This window comes from Notolepis coatsorum (assembly GCF_963971535.1).
Source record: "Notolepis coatsorum genome assembly, chromosome: 13".
NCBI classification, from domain to species: domain Eukaryota; kingdom Metazoa; phylum Chordata; class Actinopteri; order Aulopiformes; family Paralepididae; genus Notolepis; species Notolepis coatsorum.
Window position 1 is genome coordinate 27,881,984 of NC_140177.1, and position 19,796 is coordinate 27,901,779.

General features: G+C 43.4%; 1 protein-coding gene across 4 annotated transcripts in view; it reads right to left on the bottom strand.

Annotated features, from left to right (window-relative positions):
- usp33 (ubiquitin specific peptidase 33) overlaps positions 1-19,796 on the bottom strand; it is a 69,047-nt gene that overhangs the window by 37,717 nt on the left and 11,534 nt on the right. For all 4 annotated transcript variants that reach the window (XM_084327259.1, XM_084327256.1, XM_084327257.1 and 1 more), the window contains exons 2-4: positions 13,727-13,825; positions 6,044-6,097; positions 5,627-5,689 (exon numbers count right to left, since the gene is read on the bottom strand). In XM_084327259.1, coding sequence (XP_084183385.1) covers positions 5,627-5,689; positions 6,044-6,097; positions 13,727-13,810 — 201 coding nt within the window. In that variant the 5' untranslated portion in view covers positions 13,811-13,825. The remainder of the gene's footprint in view (positions 1-5,626; positions 5,690-6,043; positions 6,098-13,726; positions 13,826-19,796) is intronic.

Here is a 19,796-nt window from a genome sequence, read left to right on the forward strand (position 1 = left end):
TGTAAACAGCGACTCCTACAGGTCGGTCAGGGCGCCTACACAGCGAGGGAGGGAACGGGGGAAGTAGTGTGACCCTCCCACACGTTACACTTCCCCAGTGAGAGTCCTCACTGGCAGGTGAAAAGAGGCTGCTGGCTGTCTCCTATGTATCAGAGGAAGCATCTGATAGACTTCAGGGCTCCCTAGACCGGCAAGTAGGGGGAAAATGCGCGCAACGACCAGGAAGGAGAGGGGGGAATTGGCATAACGACTAAAATTGGGATGGGAGAAAAATACAGAAAAAGGAGGAGAAAAAGTAAATAAAAAAAATAATTAAGAAAATATCATTCAGATCCTTCTGTGCCAGACAGTAGTTCCAAAATGTTGACAAGTCAGCAGGCGATATTGAGAAAAACTCTTTCTACAAACTGCCTTTCCTACAGGAACAGCTTGGACTTCAGGTCAGGAATTTTCTAAATAACATGGGGTGTAGATATTTTATCTTTTTTAGATAAGACTTTTTAGTTTTTATACTGATTTAAGTCTTCCATGAGTAAGTAATCCTGCCTTAGTCAGAAGTAAGGAGGCCAGTAAACATGACCATCTTCAAAGCTCTATAATAATAATAATAAATCAAGTTGCTTAGAAAACCACATGTTAATACATAATAATAATAATAATAATAATAATAATAATAATAATAATAATAATAATAATAATAATAATAATAATAATAATAATTATAATTATAATAATAATAATAATAATAATAATAATAATAATAATAATAATAATAATAATAATAATAATAATAATAATAATAATAATAATACATTCGATTTATAATGCACTCTATATCTGGAAACCAAGTCTCAGAGTGCTACAGAGTAAAACAGATTTTAAAAACATTAGGCAATTAAAGAAACAAGACATAAAGCATAAAAAAGGGATAAAACACACAAGGCATGTATAAAAAGGTTAAAACTAAGGGAAGGCTTTCGTGAAGAGGTATGTTTTAAGTTCTCTTTTAAAGGAAGCAGTGGTCTGTGGTGCTCTCAGGTAGTCGGGGAGGGCATTCCATAGGCGAGGAGCAGCCGAGCAGAAGGCCCAGTCGCCCAAGGAGGCGGTTTGTGTTGGCGGAGCGAAGGTTACAGGTGGAGGGTTCTGGGGTGAGGAGATGTTTGAGGTAGGGGGGAGCGTTTCCGTGGATGCATTGAAATAACTGTGTCCAGCTTTGTGCTGTTGGCTCGCAAATGCTTGCAGATTCAACCACATTTCCTAATGAGATAGATACTCCCAATTAATTTGTATTCACTGATTTTATTAATCAGTAAATTTCAATAGAATAGGTTAAAAAGGGTGTGTGTGTGTGTGTGTGTGTGTGTGTGTGTGTGTGTGTGTGTGTGTGTGTGTGTGTGTGCGCGCACACTAGTGCTGCTAAAATGTTCCAGGAGCCTATATGTACAGTATGCACTATGGACGGACGACTTCATACTACTAACATCAACAACCTTCTGCACAGTCAGTGACGATATACTTATACAATGATTACAGAAATGAGTCGAGTTGCATAATGTGCGTGGAGGGCGTCGCAATAACAAAAGATGGCTGCGCCCGGTCAAAGCATGTAAACAGCAAACACCTTCTGGAGCAGCTGAGAGATAGATACAATGTCCACAAATTAATGGAAGCGGATACGGACCAGCTAGCCTAGCTCAAGACTCCGGGAGAGGTGTCTTTTGGCCAACAGCTAGGCTAAGTAATACTCAACTTTGTCTATAGGTCTGGTACCTTTTGTACAGAGTACTGTGAAGCCGGTGAGGCCTGCGAACTTGACCTCGATTAACAGAGCATGGCACACTCTGAAGACCGCAATCCCAAGCAATCTCTGTCACTTTCACAGCTCAAGCAGTTCCAAGAAAAAGGACAATGCTTGTCTTCATCGCAATGATGAATCACACAGTACGGCTCTGTGACTTGATTGAACCGTTTTTGGACAACAATGGAGTTCTATGAGTTCTGGATATGAGCTAGAATCTGCAGTTGGCTGGATGGACCATACTTGTAAGCAGTAGAATTACATTGTAGGTTTTGATCTTTTCGTAGGCTAAGAAGAAAATGGTAAATGGCTTTTTTCCAAAACGCTGTAGTGGTGATGCCGTCCAGAGACACACCCAGGAAGCAGCTCTATAGAAGGTGAATGATGGAACAACTCCTAGAACACTATAACCGTGGTGATTGTACTGGTTATGCATAAACCCTGTATTTAAATATACCTCATTTGGAGGCAATAGCTCAAACTAAATCTCTGTGAGCCACAAAGTCGGCCACTAATTCATCGTCAATGGACCGACTCCAAAAGTGTTCAAGTCTTGAGGCTCTGGGAGACAGTTTCTATCTATAAATAATTTAAAGATTTAAACTGTCTTTACAACTTATGTTTCACATTCACCCATTCACTCACTCATTCACTCAGCGACGGCGGAGGCAGCCATGCAAGGTGCCAACCTGCTCATTGGGAGCAGTTAGGTGATTAACACTTTGAGTGCCAGCCACGGCATAATTCGTTATTTCATGCCAACCGTTGAGTGCCAGGAACGAGATATGCAGTTTTTTTAATCGTTCTTTTTTTTATTAGCGATTTCCATTCATATTTCATCAATCTAGCCTCACGTTACCACTGGCACTCTCTGAGCTCGAATTGGGAAAATAGCGCCCCCTATCGTCTCTCCGGATGGTACTGCACCCCATTGGATTAGACTGAATGAAACGCATGGCAAAAAAAATTGTCCGGAATCCACATTTTACTTCTCAGGCATGTAACCCGAGCCGATCGGACTCATTGTGGACCATCAGAACAGCGTGGAATATATGTTTCCAGTACCCAGCATTGGATCAATAAACACGATCGATATTTGAAATGTGATCAGGAATTGGAATAATCTTTTGAGAACATCTGATCTGAGGTAAGGAATCTATTTTACCAGTATTGGGATAATCAGAGCTGTTTTCACCTATATATCAACGTGTCCCATATGTGTGTGTGTGGCTGTGAGTGTGTGTAGCTGATCAGGAAATAAGAGAATCGATTTTTCAGCCCGCTTCTATAGCGTGCATAAGTACACATATACTATCGATAATCTAGCGTTTATTTGAAAACGATTCATAAATAGGCCGAAAAATTACAACGTGTTTGTGTATTACAGTTAAGCGCGATTCCTGCAGAATCTTTTTTTTTCCTGAAACTTTAAAAAAACTAGCGTTTTTCAAAATGGTATAAAAACGGAAATGAACCGATTAAAAAACAATCCGTTTCGACAATGTTGACTGCAAACAAGTCATTGATAAGCGACGGCCATATTAGACACATAGCCATAATTTAAGATATTGTTTATGCGTTCGCAAATATGAGAGCTCTGTCATTGAAGTGGATGGTGGCATTCAACGGGGTAAATAGGACACAGAGGCCGGCACTCAAAGTGTTAAGTATCGTGCTGCTGGGATTAGCCGGACTAGAACCGGGAACCTTCCTATTACCATACGACCGTTCTACAACCAATGTAAGATGTTGCCCAATGTAAGCCCACTGAATAGCACAATGTAAGTTACGTTTTGCCTTTAAACTTATTAAGTTTACCTATTTAATTAGTTTCTTTTTACTGGGAATGATTGTTTACATGGTTCTGTCATGTGAGCCAGTTCCTTGACCCTAGGAAATATGAAACACATTGAAAACCCAATGTATGACTTTAAGAATACATGGATGTTCATCTGAAAACGAGGCTGTTTTTCCGAAATCGTGAAAAGTTAGGTTTTCGTGTTTTTTCCCCCGAATATGAAAGGTCAAACACCGAAATAATGAATGAAGAGGCTTTCACCAGCCATGAGATTACCAACAACTGGCATTCATCTGACCCATAAGAAGTATGTTGTCAAACCACATAGTGACATGATGCCACTCCACGTCATGATCCCTCGACCCTCAGCACTATTGACCTCCATCTCAAACCCTGCCCTCTCTGCTCCATCCTCCAATCGCAAATGTCGCTAAGGCGGAGCCCGAGATAGGTCAACTGACATTACTGGTGGGCTGTAGGGTATGTGTGGGGGGGGATTATTACATCAATGACTGACCTTCATCTACTGACGGATGAGGGGTCGAAGTTGTGACTATCCTCCTCCTTCAAGTTCAGTTAAAGTCCTATTCAGCCACCTCCCTCTGGTCTGTCCTAGCAGCGGCCTCTCCTCCTCATTACATAATGGAGGAATTAAAAGGCTCTCCTCCCCTCTGGGAGCCTCCGGAGCGCTCGTTCAGCCTTCAGCGTGACCCCCTCGCCTTAAAGATGGCTTCCCTTTGAACACTAACTGCCTCAGCCAGTCCTCCGTGCCAGCGGCCACCCGGCTCCACAACCGTGGGCAGAGACTGCTGCCAGCAGCTGGAGAACTGAAGGCTGTAGAACTATTAGGAAAGTTTGACCACTAAGTGTGTCTGACTCTTATTACCACCATAACCTTGCACGGACTACAACGTATATATCATGCCAGTTAGGGTACTGTTCACTCTTACTCATAGTATATATTGAGATTCAAATTCTTTATTGCCTACTGTATATTTATTGTAATGTATAATATAACCGACATACAGACCCTCATCTTTGTTTACACTGGTTATTTTTTCTCATATTTTTATATTCAGATCTAATTTTATTGCCTATATTTATGTCTTTCTACTATTATTACCCTGCCCATACCTGTACCTGCCCTCCCCCTCCTGCTATGACCCCTGAATTTCCCCAAGGGGATCAATAAAGGAATATCTTATCTTATCTTAAAAACAAAAAGGCACTTAAAGAAGATGATACCACCGTTATCACCCTTGTTTTAGAGCGCTAAGTGGTCCGGCTAACGTTACGTGCTCCTCCTCTCCGGGAGCTGGAAGGACCGACGCGCCTGGATCTATTAGCCTCCTTTCTGGGCAACAGCTGGAGCAGCTGGGAAGATATTGTTGGGGCTTAAAACGGTTGTTTGTAGCATTTCTTGGACCCATGTTGCCTGGAGGAGAAGCTCCAGTGAACAGTGACTTCCAGTAAGGAGCTTCAGAGGAGGTGGGCGGGGCCGAATCTACGGAGCAGAGAGCTTGAGCTTCAGAGGAGGTGGGCGGGGCCGAGGCTGCATCTATGGAGCTGCAAGCTTGAGCTTCAGAGGAGGTGGGCGGGGCCGAGGCCGTATCTATGGAGCTGAGAGCACTAGTTTCCTCAAGAACAGAGACCATTTAGACCTGAAACGCCTGCTAATAATGCATTATATAGCCTGCATATACACACAAATGTGTTTCCCGGTTTCAATGGGTTAATAATAGATGGTCCAATACTGAAGTTGAACTGGATTTCTAGATGGGAGCCGGACGTTTGGTGGCTGACTTCTGCACTTAAAAACACTAAGAAATATGCCATTGCAGGCGGTTCTGAGGCTGGAGAGGGAAGGATGACGTCACGCCAGGGGGATGATGTTGTTCCCGGCCACAGGCCCCCCGGGACTCAAAGAGGTGGGACTACCATGAATTCCCCTCTTCCCTTGTGCATGGATTTCTTTCATGAGGGGTGTGTTTGTGTGTGGGGAGGTGGGGGGGGGGGGGGTCATCTCTCACCTGCGAGTGGACGGTGCTGTGATCAGTATGAGATTCTCCACAACCTACGTATACACAGCCATTCTAGAGAGAGAGAGAGAGAGAGAGAGAGAGAGAGATGGACAGAGAGAGAGAAAGAGTGAGAGAGAGATGGACAGAGAAAGAGAGAGAGACAGATGGACAGAGATATGGACAGAGAGAGGGAGGAAAGAGAGATAGGGGAATCAAAGAGAGAAAGAGAGACAGGTGGACAGAGATAGAGAGGGAGAGAGACATAAAATAAAATATAAATGTTTAAATACATTCCTCACACATTTCTCTCATGTTGCTAAGAATTGCTATGTGTGTCTGAAATGCTTCCTGTTCATACACGAGGCAGACCAGTGTGGTGAAGCTGTTAATGGTCGAGTTTGTTTGTGATGAGCCTTGACCTCTCACCTCTAGACACGCCCATAGATTTGGTCCTCCAACTTTGCAGTCTTGGCACTGTCCCTAGAAAACAATGAGCATCATGTCATATATATATATATATATATCATGTCATATATATATATATTATATATATATATACACAAACAAAAAGCAAAGCTGTGAAATGGCTGCATGGTTTAAACAGCAACATATGTTGTTTCTTAATTGTGCACTGTTGAGTTTGAGCTCAAAACACAAAAATGCCATTAACTGCAATGCCCCTGTATTGTTGTGTATTTGACAATAAAGAACTTGACCTTAAATGTGGAAAAGATTGCGTTGCATTGTTAGATACAATTCCTGATTTGTTGTGTATCATTAACTCAGGCGCAACAAGCCAGACAACACAGGGACCTCTCCCCAAGGTGAGTGGATTATTATTTGAGAGTAAGATGTTCACACAGGGACCATTTTGCTCTCAGGTCATGCTCAGGTTGGGTTCCTTTCCACCCTGTTCCCACCTTGGGTGCATGGCATGAGAGCAAAATGGCCACTGTGTGAATATGGTCAGTGTCTGTGAAGAGTTTACACTTCACTGGAGTCTATGCTGACGATGCAACAATTCTTTCTTACGTCACGGCAGAAACTAGGGCTGGGCGATATGACGATATTATATAAATATCGGGTACAGTTCATTAACGATACACTTTTTTAACGTATCGTGGATATCGTGATGTTTTGCCCAAGAGGATTGTGTCGCGTCAATCTGGTCCACCCCGTTCAAACTTTTGAACAACGCCGCTCCCACACACACACTACTGCATCAAAGTTAGTACGTATGATTAACAAAGGCATTCGTTTTGTGGCATCAACATTATATAGTTACACGTTATATAGTTACACATCAGCGTATTTACCCAAACATAGCAACGTCCAATGACGACATAGATAGCAAGCGTTACTGTTCATATCTCAGTCCGTGCCGAGTTGTGCGTGCCCATTCTGCGGTCTGTTAATAAAGTTTTCAATCAGACAGATGTATGGAAAGGCTTTTATTATAACATTTGTTGCAGTAAAATCATTATGCCTCGTTGTCATGCTGCGGTGCGCTAGTAATCACTCGTCGGCTGCGGTGAGCTGTTGTTGTTGTCGTTGAGCTGAGCTCTCGTTAAAATCAAGGAGGGCATTCAGGAAGTAAAAAAAGAATAGCGCTGCTTGCCGATTGGTGCTAAGAACAGCAGGGCGGGTACAAGCGGTGTGACGTAATTGGCAGACTCAACTGTCAATCAAAATTATTCTTTCGCCGGCTGAATGATTGAACGAATGAACGTTATTAACGATTGCAGAATGGGTACAATACAGTACAGCTCAATACAACAACAGTGGACTGACTGGAGGATGAAGACCAGAAAAAGACTTTCGGCTTTTTTACATAAGGGTCCTCCATTTTCAATTCATCAAAACATTTAGAGACATACAAATATACAGTAGTTTCATAAAAATGCTAAAATCCTATTGATTGATTGATTTAAAACTTTATTAACATATTGCAGAATGGGTACAGTACAGCTCAATACATACAATTGTTAAGGGGATGCAGACCAGCGAAAGACTTTCGTCTTGTTTACATCAGGGTCCCCCATTTTCGATTCATCATATTTCATATCTAAATTATATAATATCTCATTGCTAAATATATGCAATATATAATCTAATAATCCAATAATCTAAATCTAATATATAATATAAAAATGCTAAATGCATGGGTATTTTATTTTGTCTTTAATGTTAGCTTGCAAACTCAAATACTGTCTTGGTAAGCCTCATAATGAATTGTTTGGGGAAAAAAAGAAAAACATCGTGATGCGTATCGTGTATCGCCGAAAGGTCAGAAAATATCGTGATATCATATTTAGGCCATATCGCCCAGCCCTAGCAGAAACACAAGCAACCTTTTGAATCATCTAGCGAAACTGCATCACATACAGTTTTCGGCTGCCTGGCTCGTAGTCCATCAGGTATGTTATGTATGCTAGCAGCCGAGAGCGCACAGAGTTAACTCAATTATACAGACACGTTTCTTTTGCCATAAATGATTGTTTATGATCACATTCTTTATTGGCTATATTTATTGTAACATATAATATAACCAATAGGGCATACAGATGTATCTGCACCTTTGTTTACACAGTTTATTTTTCTCTTATTTTTATATTCAGAGTTAATTATATTGTTTACACTTATTTTATTTTATATTCAGATCTAATTTTATTGCCTATATTTATATCTTTCTACTATTACCCTGCCCATAACTGTACCCCCCCCCCCCTCCCCCCTGCTGCTATGATGCTCGAATTTCCTTAAGGGGATCAATAAAGGAATATCTTATCTTATTTTTGTATCCACTTTTTTTCCCCATTTTCAATTTTTCTCCCATCCCAATTTCGTATTTCCAATTCTTCCCTCCCCTGTCTTGAACGTTGATTGATTGATTGATTGATTGATTGATTGATTGATTGATTGATTGAAATTGATTGATTGAAAACTTTATTAACAGATTGCAGAATGGGGGCGGCTAGGTGGTGTAGTGGGCAAGGCACTCGCCACCAGTGTGGAGACGCTAGGATTCGCGTGTTCGAATCCAGCTCTCCACATTGTTTTCAGTTTAGCTGGTCGTCCGCAGTAATACACATTGGCCGTATTACGGGGAGGGAAAACTGAAGGGTGGGGATCGAACGTTGTGAACAAGCGACTCCTACAAGTCGGTTGGTGCGCCTGCGCAGTAGAATCAGGAAGTGTCGGGGGCAGCGTGAGCCTCCCACGCGTTACTCCTCGACACTGAGAGATCGAGCTGCGCAGGTGAAAAGATGCGACTGCTGTTACCTCAAGTACCGGAGGGGACTTGTGCTATGTATGACTTAGTCCACATTGCAGCCGGCTTGTGGGAGGCAAGAAACAGCGTTCGTGACAGGGGAGGGTTGAATTGGATGATACGAAATTGGGATGGGAGAAAATATAGAAAAATGGGAGAAAAAGTGGATAAAAAAAAAAACAGATTGCAGAATGGGTACAATACAGTACAGCTCAATACACACAATTGTTAAGGGGATGCAGACCAGAGAAAGACTTTCGTCTTGTTTACATCAGGGTCCCCCATTTTCAATTCATCAGGACATATATGACATACATGACATACAGATAGTCAGTACTGCTACATCTATACATTTATGACATACCAGATTTGCAAATACAGTACCGTTTGTGATACAGAAGGATTCAGGAAAAGGGAGTATATACATTTGACGTAGAAACTGTACATTGGAGGAGGTTGGGTGGGGGGGGTTGGGTACACTGGGATATTGACAACCATACTGGGTAATCTACATTGGAGGTGGTTGGGGGGGGGGGGCACACTGTATAAACAAGCAAAACTGTACATTGAGGGGGGGGGGGGAGACACTGTACAAACAAACAAAATTGTACATTGGACTATTGACAAAACCATACTAGGTAAATGACTGTACATTGGAGGGGGTTGGGTTAGGATATTTACAGGGGCCAGTGTTGAATTGCAGTCTCCCGTAGGTGTCCCTTGAGAGAGGTTTTGAAAGTGGGTAGTGATCCACATTCCTTTACAGCTTTGGGTAGGGCGTTCCACATTGATGTGGCATAATTGCGAAACGTGTTTAGTCCCTTATTTGAGCCGAATCTGGGTTTAACATGATTTGTGGAGCTCCCTCTGGTGTTGTGATCGTGGTATTCACTGACCTTTGGGAAGTATTTTGACATGTACATGGGTACCTTGGTCGTGTAGTGTATCTTGTAGACCAGGCCCATTGCAAGTTGCTGTACTCTGTCGTCTACTCTAAGCCATCCTAGGTTGTCAAAGTGGGCAGGGGTGAGCTGGGTTCTAGGAGTAAGGTCAAGCAGTAGTCTGACCAGTTTGTTTTGAGATGTTTGTAATTTTGTTTTTAGCGCCTTTGAGGTGCTTTGGTACCATGAGGTGCAAGCATAGTCGTAGTACCCCTGAATGAGTGCTCCTGCCAGAGTCTTCAGGGTATTCTTGTTTACCAGAGAGGAGATCCGGTACAAGAATCGAGTTCTTTGGTTGACTTTTTTTATTACATTGGATGCCATTTTGTCACAGGAGAGATTAGCCTCTAGGATGGAACCCAGGTAGGTAATTTCATCTTTCCTTGTGACAATATTGTCACCCACTGTAACTGAGAAGCCGTCGGTCTTGCTGAGTTTGTTATTTGAACCGAAGAGAATGGACTCTGTTTTGCCCATGTGTAATGATAGCTTGTTATCAGCGAGCCATATGCAGATTCTGCCTAGTTCCGAGCTGAGGGTTTTTTCAACCTGTAACTTGTTCTTGTCAGAGACCAGCAGGGCTGAGTCGTCCGCAAACAGGAACAAGTTGCAGTCACAAGCTGACCCAGACTATGCCTCCCACTGGTCGGCTGTAGTGAGGATAGAAGCCTTGCATCACGTGTCCCCTCCGGTACACGAGGAGGCAGCCTGTCGCATCTTTTCACCGCAGCAGCTTGAACTCTGTGGCGAGGAGTAATGCGTGGGAGGCTCACGCTGCCCCCGACACTTCCTGTTTCCGGCGCACCGGCGTCACCCAACCGACCTGTAGGAGTCGCTGTCCACAACGTCCAATCCCCACCCACCGGCTTTCACACCCTCTAACACTGCCAATTGTGTTAGTATGACGGCCGGCCAAGCCGGTAGCAACGCCGAGAGCTGGGCTCGATACCAGCATCTCTTGCGTTAGAGGCGAGCACCTTGCCAACTGCGCCACTCAACCGCCCGGAATATCTTATAGTCTGTAATAGTGACAATGCTTTTACAGCTGCTACTCAAGAATGTTAATTTATATACAGTATGAGAAAGTAAATCCATGATCATTGGTATACAGTATGATCAAATAAAGCAATGTTCATTTATATACAGTATGAGAAAATAAAGCACTGTTAATCCTAATTTGTTTAACGTTTTCTCTTAAGAAATAACAAAAAGCAGGGCGGCTGGGTAGCGCAGCGGAGTAAGCGCCTGCCTACCACCGCAGAGACACTGGTATCAAATCCAGCTGTCAGCGGTACCTCCGGCTTGGTCGGTCGTCCATACTAACACGATTGGCAGTGTTAGCGGGTGGGAAGCCGGTGGGGTGTGTATCCTGGTTGTTGTACACAGCGACTCCTACAGGTCGGTCGGGGCGCCTGCTCAGTCACTGTGGTTGTCAGGGAACTGGGGGAAGTAGTGTGAGCCTCTCACGCGTTACACTCCCCCAGTGAGAGTCCTCGCTGTCAGGTGAAAAGAAGCAGCTGGCTGACTCCACATGTATCGGAGGGGACATGTGATAGTATCTATCAACCCTCCCTAGACTGGCAAGTGGGGGGGAAATGCGCGCAGCAACCAGGAAGGGAGGGAAGGGAATTGGCATAACGACTAAATTGGGATGGGAGAAAAATACAGAAAAAGGGGGAGAAAAAGTAGATAAAAAAAAATATATATATATATAACAAAAAGCGAGTACCGTTAAAGTACCAAATGGACAAGCAGAGTAGTAGTACCCATTACAATCTTAACGATACTCATCCCTACTAACCTTTAGCTCTCTTTCAATAAGTTACCTTTGATTTTTATGAATGAAAAAAGACCAGGCTTGTATCCCCCAGATGCTGAAGTGAACATGCCCCATGAATGAACATCAAGACTATTAATCTGCCAGCATGTAATAAGAGTTTAGTGGGTGTATAATTGCCCATGCTTTGGAAAGAAATATACGATGCCCTACACTGTAATCATAGACATAGTAATCATAACTACCTACCGCATACCAGTCTACCCACATAACTCTGTATGATAGCATGTACAATAGTGCTGTATATACTGTGTATATATACACATTTATATATTTACTGCATATCTATATTTGTCTGTGGTTCGAATTTTCGGTCTTAAGAACAGTAGACTATTCGAAAATGATTTTGGTCAGTCATGCATTGCACATCCCTACTTACAAGTTACACTGCTGACCAGAATACTGATACTACCACCATAGTGTCTGTATACGTGTATTACTGTACATATTAATACTACAACTGTGTACATCTGATTAACACTATTACCCAGTAAGTAGTACTAATTTATATTTTATACCCAGTTGAATCACCTGTACATTGTATATTACTATTACACTTTACTGTTACATTTGCACTCTGGCTGGATGCCAAACCTCTTTTCATTGTACTGTACTTGTGCTGTATAATAACAATACATTTGAATCTAATAATAAATAATACACATTGACCTATTTGCTTTATGCCATAAGGTCCACCATATTGACGATCACTTGAATCCAGAGCTAATGAACTGACTGATGCCATGTCAATGACATGTCATGATCAGCTTGTGACTGCAACTTGTTCCTGTTCGGGGACGACTCAGCCCTGCTGGTCTCTGACAGGGACAAGTTGCAGGTTGAAGAAGCCCTCAGCTCTGAACTCGGCAGAATCTGCACCTGGCTCGCTGATAACAAACTATCATTACACCTGGGTAAAACAGAGTCCATTCTCTTTGGATCAAATAACAAACTCAGCAAGACCAACGGCTTCTCTGTTACAGTGGGTGACAATGTTGTCATACGGAAAGATGAAATTACCTACCTGGGTTCCATCCTAGAGGCAAAATGGCAACCAATGTAATAAAAAAAGTCAACCAACAAACAAGATTCTTGTACCGGATCTCCTCTCTGGTAAACAAGAATACCCTCAAGACTCTGACAGGAGCACTCATTCAAGGGTACTACGACTATGCTTGTACCTCATGGTACCAAAGCACCTCAAAGGCACTAAAAACAAAATTACAAACATCACAAAACAAACTGGTCAGACTACTGCTTGGCCTTACTCCTAGAACCCACCTCACCCCTGCCCACTTTGACAACCTAGGATGGCTTACAGTAGACGACAGAGTACAGAAACTTGCAATGTGCCTGGTCTACAAGATACACTACACCACTAAGGTACCCATGTGCATGTCAAAATACTTCCCAACGGTCAGTGAATACCACGACCACAACACCAGAGGGAGCTCCATAAATCATGTTCAACCCAGATTCGGCTCAAACAAGGGACTAAACACGTTTCGCAATTATGCCACATCAATGTGGAACGCCGTACCCACAGCTGTAAAGGAATGTGAATCACTACCCACTTTCAAAACCACTCTCAAAGAGCACCTACGGTCGAAACTGGCCCCTGTAAGTGTCCAAACCCAACCCCCTCCAATGTAGTTTCCCCCCCCCCCCCCCCCCCACCTCCTCCAATGTACAGTTTCTTCCCCCTCAAATGTATATTCTATTTTTAGACAATTTTTTTTTACTCATAAACAGTACTGTATATTTGTAGATCTGGTATGTCATAAATGTCTAGATGTAACAGTACTGTCTATCTGTATGTCATATATGTTATGATGATGAATTGAAAATGGGGGACCCTGATGTAAACAAGACGAAAGTCTTTCTCTGGTCTGCATCCCCTTAACAATTGTGTGTATTGAGCCGTACTGTATTGTATCCATTCTGCAATCTGTTAATAAAGTTTTCAATCAATCAATCAATCATCAAATATTAACGGGGACTGTGAGATGAAGAGATCTGCGGAGGTGAACTGACGGGACCGTGTTTAAGAAGAGACTCACGTGGGATTTCTGAATGAGCTCCTCCTTGGTGATCTCGCCAACACACTCCAAGTGGGGACAGTCGCTGCTGGACCCCGCTGGCATGGCTCGCCCTCAGGTCTGTAGGAGAGAGGGGGGGAGGGGGGGGGAGAGAGAGAGAGAGAGAGAGAGATGAGAGGCGGAACAGAGGAAACAGGGGTGTGAAATTAAAACACCAGCTGCTACCAGTCAAAACGCCAGTGAATGTTGTCAGTGATTTTGTGAGCTTGCCTCCTCTACTAGACTACCCACATGTCCCCAATGGGATCAATAAAGGAATATCTTATCTACACATTGGCAGGTAAACAACCAGACTCTCTACTATTAAAGAAATAAAATAATAAATCTATTTCAACAGCTAGAGTAATTGGTGAATTTATGAAACCGCCAGGCGCATCACCTGTGGCCCGGGGGTGGATGAGAAGCGAGGCGTAAGGTATTCAATGCCGGGTATCACTTTGTCCAACAAATCTGGAGACATAAAAATGCGTGGCTTCATTCGATAGTCACAAGAGGAAATGCCCAAAATAGGCGGACAGTGGAGACGTGAAAAGCACAGGGACGGATGAGGTGAGCGGGTTGCTGAAACCGGAGAGGCCGCCAGCAGACCAGACGCTACAACGAGTTTTTCGTGTTTGTGAGAGACAGCAGCATCCTCCCGTTGTCTCAGATCTGCCAAGCAGTGCATTCCCACCCGACACCCTCACTGCTGCTGCGCAACAAGCAGGACAAGCAGGTCCCCAGAGTTTTCTGGGAACAGGTTAAATCTGCGTTTCATTATGATGCCCCCTAGCTCATGGTATTAACTCCAACAGTTTCTTCTTTATGAGAAGGTTGGTTGGTCCTCTCTGACTGAGGCTACGTTTAGACGAGCGTTTTGGGATGGAAGTCTGAACAGAAACCGCAAAAGTCGTCTTGCGGTTTCACTTTTAATTTTGCGTTTAGACGAGCGTTTTGGGGTAGAATTCTCCGTGCAGACGAGGCTGTAACGACGGAGCCCCGCTGTCACACGATTGGCGCATATGTCACATGACGTGCTGTGAAGACCCGCCCTACTCTGCCTCTGATTCGCAGACTGTGGATGGGGAATGTGATTGGACCAAAGCAGAGTCACTCACAGACATTGGGTCCAGTCACGCCGCGGGACAGATTCTTGTGTATTTAACCCTGTCACTGCCACACGACAGCCGGTTGTGTGATAGTAAAGGGTTAACCTTCTGTCGTGTGGCAGTGAAAGGATTAAAAGTACTGCCAATGTAGCCTTCAGGTGATCGCCATGGATAGAATCAGACATGCTTTGTTTACGCTTCTAGGCTACTGGCGGCGCTGGCGCATGCCTGTGATGTAAGCAGTACGCGCCATAGATATCTATGTGTTCTATATATCTATGGTACGCGCGACCAGAGCCGTGACAACCCTTTCGTCATCGTTTTATGCGGTTTGACAGTTTAGATGAGAGCGCAAAGGTTTAGCGTTTCTAGGAATTCCACCCTGGAAGGTAGTCTCACTTTTTTGCGGTTTCACCCCGTAAAAACGCTGTTTCCGTATAAACGAAAGGCACATCCGAAAAAATATTTTTGCGGATTCACCTGCTAGCGTTTCAGTCTAAACGGGGCTTGAGAGGCACAACAATCACTGGTATTTTGTTCATTTTTAACACTTTGAATGCCACTCACGGCTTTTCTCGGGTTTACCGTTGAATGCCCATCACGAGATCTTTTTTTTTTTTTTTTTTTTTTATTAGCGATCTGAAATCATATTGCATCAAGCGAGCCTACCGTTGGAGATCCAGGCACCGCCGGCGCTCAGATGTGAAAAAAGCGCCCCCTATTAGGGATGCCCCGATCACGTTTTTTGCCACCGATACCGATCACTGATCGTCTTGAGCCATATCGGCCGATACCGATCCGATCGTTTTTGGTTTTATAAAAAAAAATATATATATATATATATATATACTTTTTATTTTATTTTATATAAAATATATATATTATATAATTATACTTGTAGTTGTATTATCTGCGAGACATCGCCACCACGCAACAAGTCAAAATGCTCGCTATCTCCACTGTCTGTGTGTATACTCTGCTTTGGTCAAATCACATTCAGCATGCCTTCAGCAGGGTATATCTGCGGCTATGCAGATATACCCTACTCCCTCAGCTAGCCCCTTTCGTGACTGCGATGCAAGCCGGGGCTCGAATATGCATCGAATCAATGTTATAAGAGATTGATATCAGGAGCTATCTGTAGAACTATTTCGTTTTTTTTTTTTTTAAGGTTAATTTCTTGGCGTTTTTATCGCTTCACTACTACTGGGCAGTCCAGTAGGGAGAGACAGAGGAGGAATGGGAGACAGAGCGGGGGGAAGACATTCGGCAAATAACGACTTGTTCGGGAGTCGAACCCGGATCGGCCGTGTCGCGGCTGAGCGCGCTATGTGGTTCGCCACTGGGGCGCCCTGAACTATTTAGTTTAATGGGACATTTCGTTTTGAACAGTGAGCTAACGTGAGCTAACGGAGGTATCATGCACTACTAGACTATTGCTGGAGCATTTGTTGATATCAGGAGCTATCAGTAGCTAGCCGGATAGATACCGTTAGACAATGCCTCATGTATTAAACTAAAAGTGAATAGTTGACTGGGTAATTTTGTTTAAACAGTAGGTAGCTAATGTTAGCTCACAGAGGTTGCATGCACTAGAGCAGACTATTGCCGGAGCTTGTTTACACGGGTAAGGGAGGGGCAGAGGAGGAGGAGGAGCGGCAGTTTGCAGGTCCTTGTGTCTGAGACAGAAGTCGGCGAGTGAGATCTCCTAAGAATTGGATCATGTTTTTCAATCGGCGAAAATAAAGCATTATCGGAATTCACCGATCTCATATTTATACTGAATATCAGCCGATACCGATCGCTACCCCCTATCGTTTCCCAGATGGTAAATCACCCTTTTGGATTGGACTCAATGAAAGTGAATGGGAGAAAGGATTTCTGACTCCACATTTTACTTCTCACTGATGTAACCGGGGTCTACCAGAGTTCATTCTGGAGCCTTGGTGCCGCGGCGAATATGTGTTTTACTGTATACACGATGGATCAATCAAATGAGCGATTTTTTCGAATGGCGATCGGAAATTGGAATAAACCATTTGGATACCATCTGACCTCAGGTAAGGAATCTATGTTATCAGTCTTAGGATAATCAGACTCGTTTTCACGGATATATAAGTGTTTCCCCTATATGTGATATAGCTGTTTTGACTGTAAAAGCCATCAGGAAATAAGAGCAGCTATTATCAGCGAGCGGCACGGGCGTGCGTGCGCACACATATACTATCAATCATCTAGCGTTTATTTGAAAACGATTCATAAATAGGCCGACAAATGACAACGTTCTGGAATATTCCAGTAAAAGACGATTATCATAGAATGTGTTGTTTTTTTCGTGAAAACGAGTGATTTTCAAAATGCTATCAAACTGAAATGAAGCGATAAAAAAACTATCTGATTTGACAATGTTGACTGGAAAATGAGTCTTTGATAAGCGACGGGCAGATTAGACACATAGGTAGCCATAATTTAAAACATAGATTAGGCGATATTAACGTTAACATTGGAGTGGATTTGGGCATTCAAGGGACTAATAAGAAATTACACTTGGGCAGTGAAAGTGTTTGGCCGTCATTGGTAAGCTACCTCCTCATTTACAGTCGAGTGTACTGTATACAGAAAATGAAATAAGCAAAAAAGCATATCAAATCACACAGCATATCAAATCATAGACAAGAGACAACAAGGTGAGGCAAAAAGCAAGGATAACAAATCAATTAAAAACATGTACAACTTGATTGACAACACTTGGAGATCAAGGTTTTAAACTGTGAGGGGGAGAGTCTCAAGGATTTACCCTGTTCAGAGCAAACTCTGGGGACCTTAACACATCCAGCGCCAAAAACGCTGTCCAGCATTATTGCCCGCCATGCGTTGTCTGCCAAGATAGCTGTACAGCGTTTTTTTAGATCAATATTTCATTTGTTCGCGCAGGGAACAAACTTAACTTTTTGACTCACCAGCCAAGTACCAGCCGGGCAGATTTTTTACTAGCCAAAAATTATAAATAGCTTTTTAGTATATCGCCATGTGTTATTATTACATATAATACTCTCATATGCTATTTTCAATTAATATCATAAACAACATAAGGAATATTAGCATAATTTTGAGTGGACTGAAGGAATGAGTCAGTGTTAATAGTTTTAAATGCAAATAATTTATTGAAACATAGAAGTGGGGTCGGGACACACTATTTCTATTAACTGTTTTAACCATGTAGTGTAGCACTTTGGGATCCCAGTGAACAAAAAGTGCATTACAAATACAATCTATTATTATTATTATTATGTGTGGCTGCCGCCCTGGCGGACATCTGTGCTCTACTGAGTGCACCTTTCTAGTCTAGAGAGAGAGCGCTGATTCCCCGTAGCTGAACAGGGTTGCATTTTGTCAACACAAGTTGGAACCCTGGAGGAAGCGATATAAGGAAACTAATTGCTCCGCTAATCGCTCATGTTGACCCCGCCCCCAAGTCGCTCTCCGCTCGCTCACCGCTCACCTTGAATCGAACGCTCCCCGCTCCCCGCGTCACATCGCTCGGCAGATATTTTATTTTTTTTGGAGCATGGTGTAAATTAGCTCAAACTACAACAGTCTACACCCCCTGGGCCCCTTAACAATTGTTTGTATTGAGCCGCATTGTAATTGTACCCATTCTGCAATGTTAAATAACGTTGTTTATCCATTCACTAGCTCTATTAAGCGATGATAGCTAGCCTAGCCACAATGCTATGGTCGCTGCCATTAACGTTAGCATGTAAGCTAACGACAACAACAATGGCGTCAAAACAGGATGTGAGTGACAAAGCCTGAGAAGGTTCACCCTTCTCATTGGTTGAAAATGGCCTTCATGTTTGTACATCGCCATCTGTTGCTTTGGCATTGTACTACATGTATATTACATCAGTGTTAAACCACTGTGAGCGGCCTGGAGGGTGTGGATTGGAGCGGAGGAGAAGCGGTAGATGCAGTGTATTTTGTTAGCCGCCAGGTGGCGGGCAGACCTTAAATTCGAATCGCCAAAGAATAAATCTACAAGCCAGTGGCGCTGGGCGTGTAACTATTTTGTACCCTGTCGCCATGACATTCATAATTCATCCACCCAACCCCCGATGCCCTAGCGGGACCCTAGATGCGACTGTTCTCTCTCCTGATTGCAGTAAATGGCAAATACGTTTTCTGGTATCCCGTTCCCACTTTATTCAATCAGGAGAGAGAACCGTGGATCGTTTAAACTTATTTCAAGAAATCTTGCCAAGCCAAATTTGCTTACTGCACTGGTATTTGACTTGTTTCAACCACATATTTTCTTAAAAGTAGTTTTTATTTCTTATTTTTGTCAGACCATTTTTGCAGTGTGGAGTTCTCTCTCTTGATTGGATAAAGTGGGAACGGGATACCAGAAAACGTATTTGCCATTTACTGCAGAGTGGAGGTTGGAGGGACAGGGCCTCGACCTGGCATACCCCGTGCGGCAAAGGGAACCGCTCCCGCCTACCTCCGGTCAATGGTCTCTAACTACACTCCCTCAAGACCCCTACGCTCTGCATCTTCTGGCCGTCTCTGACCCACTCCTATCCGAGCTCCGGGAGGGTCATCAAGGAGAACCTGCCGCCTGTCTCTCTACCCACTTTTGTAGCCTAATGGCGTTGTCGGCAGGATAAATGTGGAGGAACATGGTAAATGTGGAGGAACAGGGTGAATGTGGAGGAACAGGGTGAATGTGGAGGAACAGGGTGAATGTGGAGGAACAGGGTGAATGTGGAGGAACAGGGTGAATGTGGAGGAACAGGGTGAATGTGGAGAAACAGGGTGAATGTGGAGAAACAGGGTGAATGTGGAGAAACAGGGTGAATGTGGTGGAGAAACAGGGTGAATGTGGTGGAGAAACAGGGTGAATGTGGTGGAGAAACAGGGTGAATGTGGAGGAACAGGGTAAA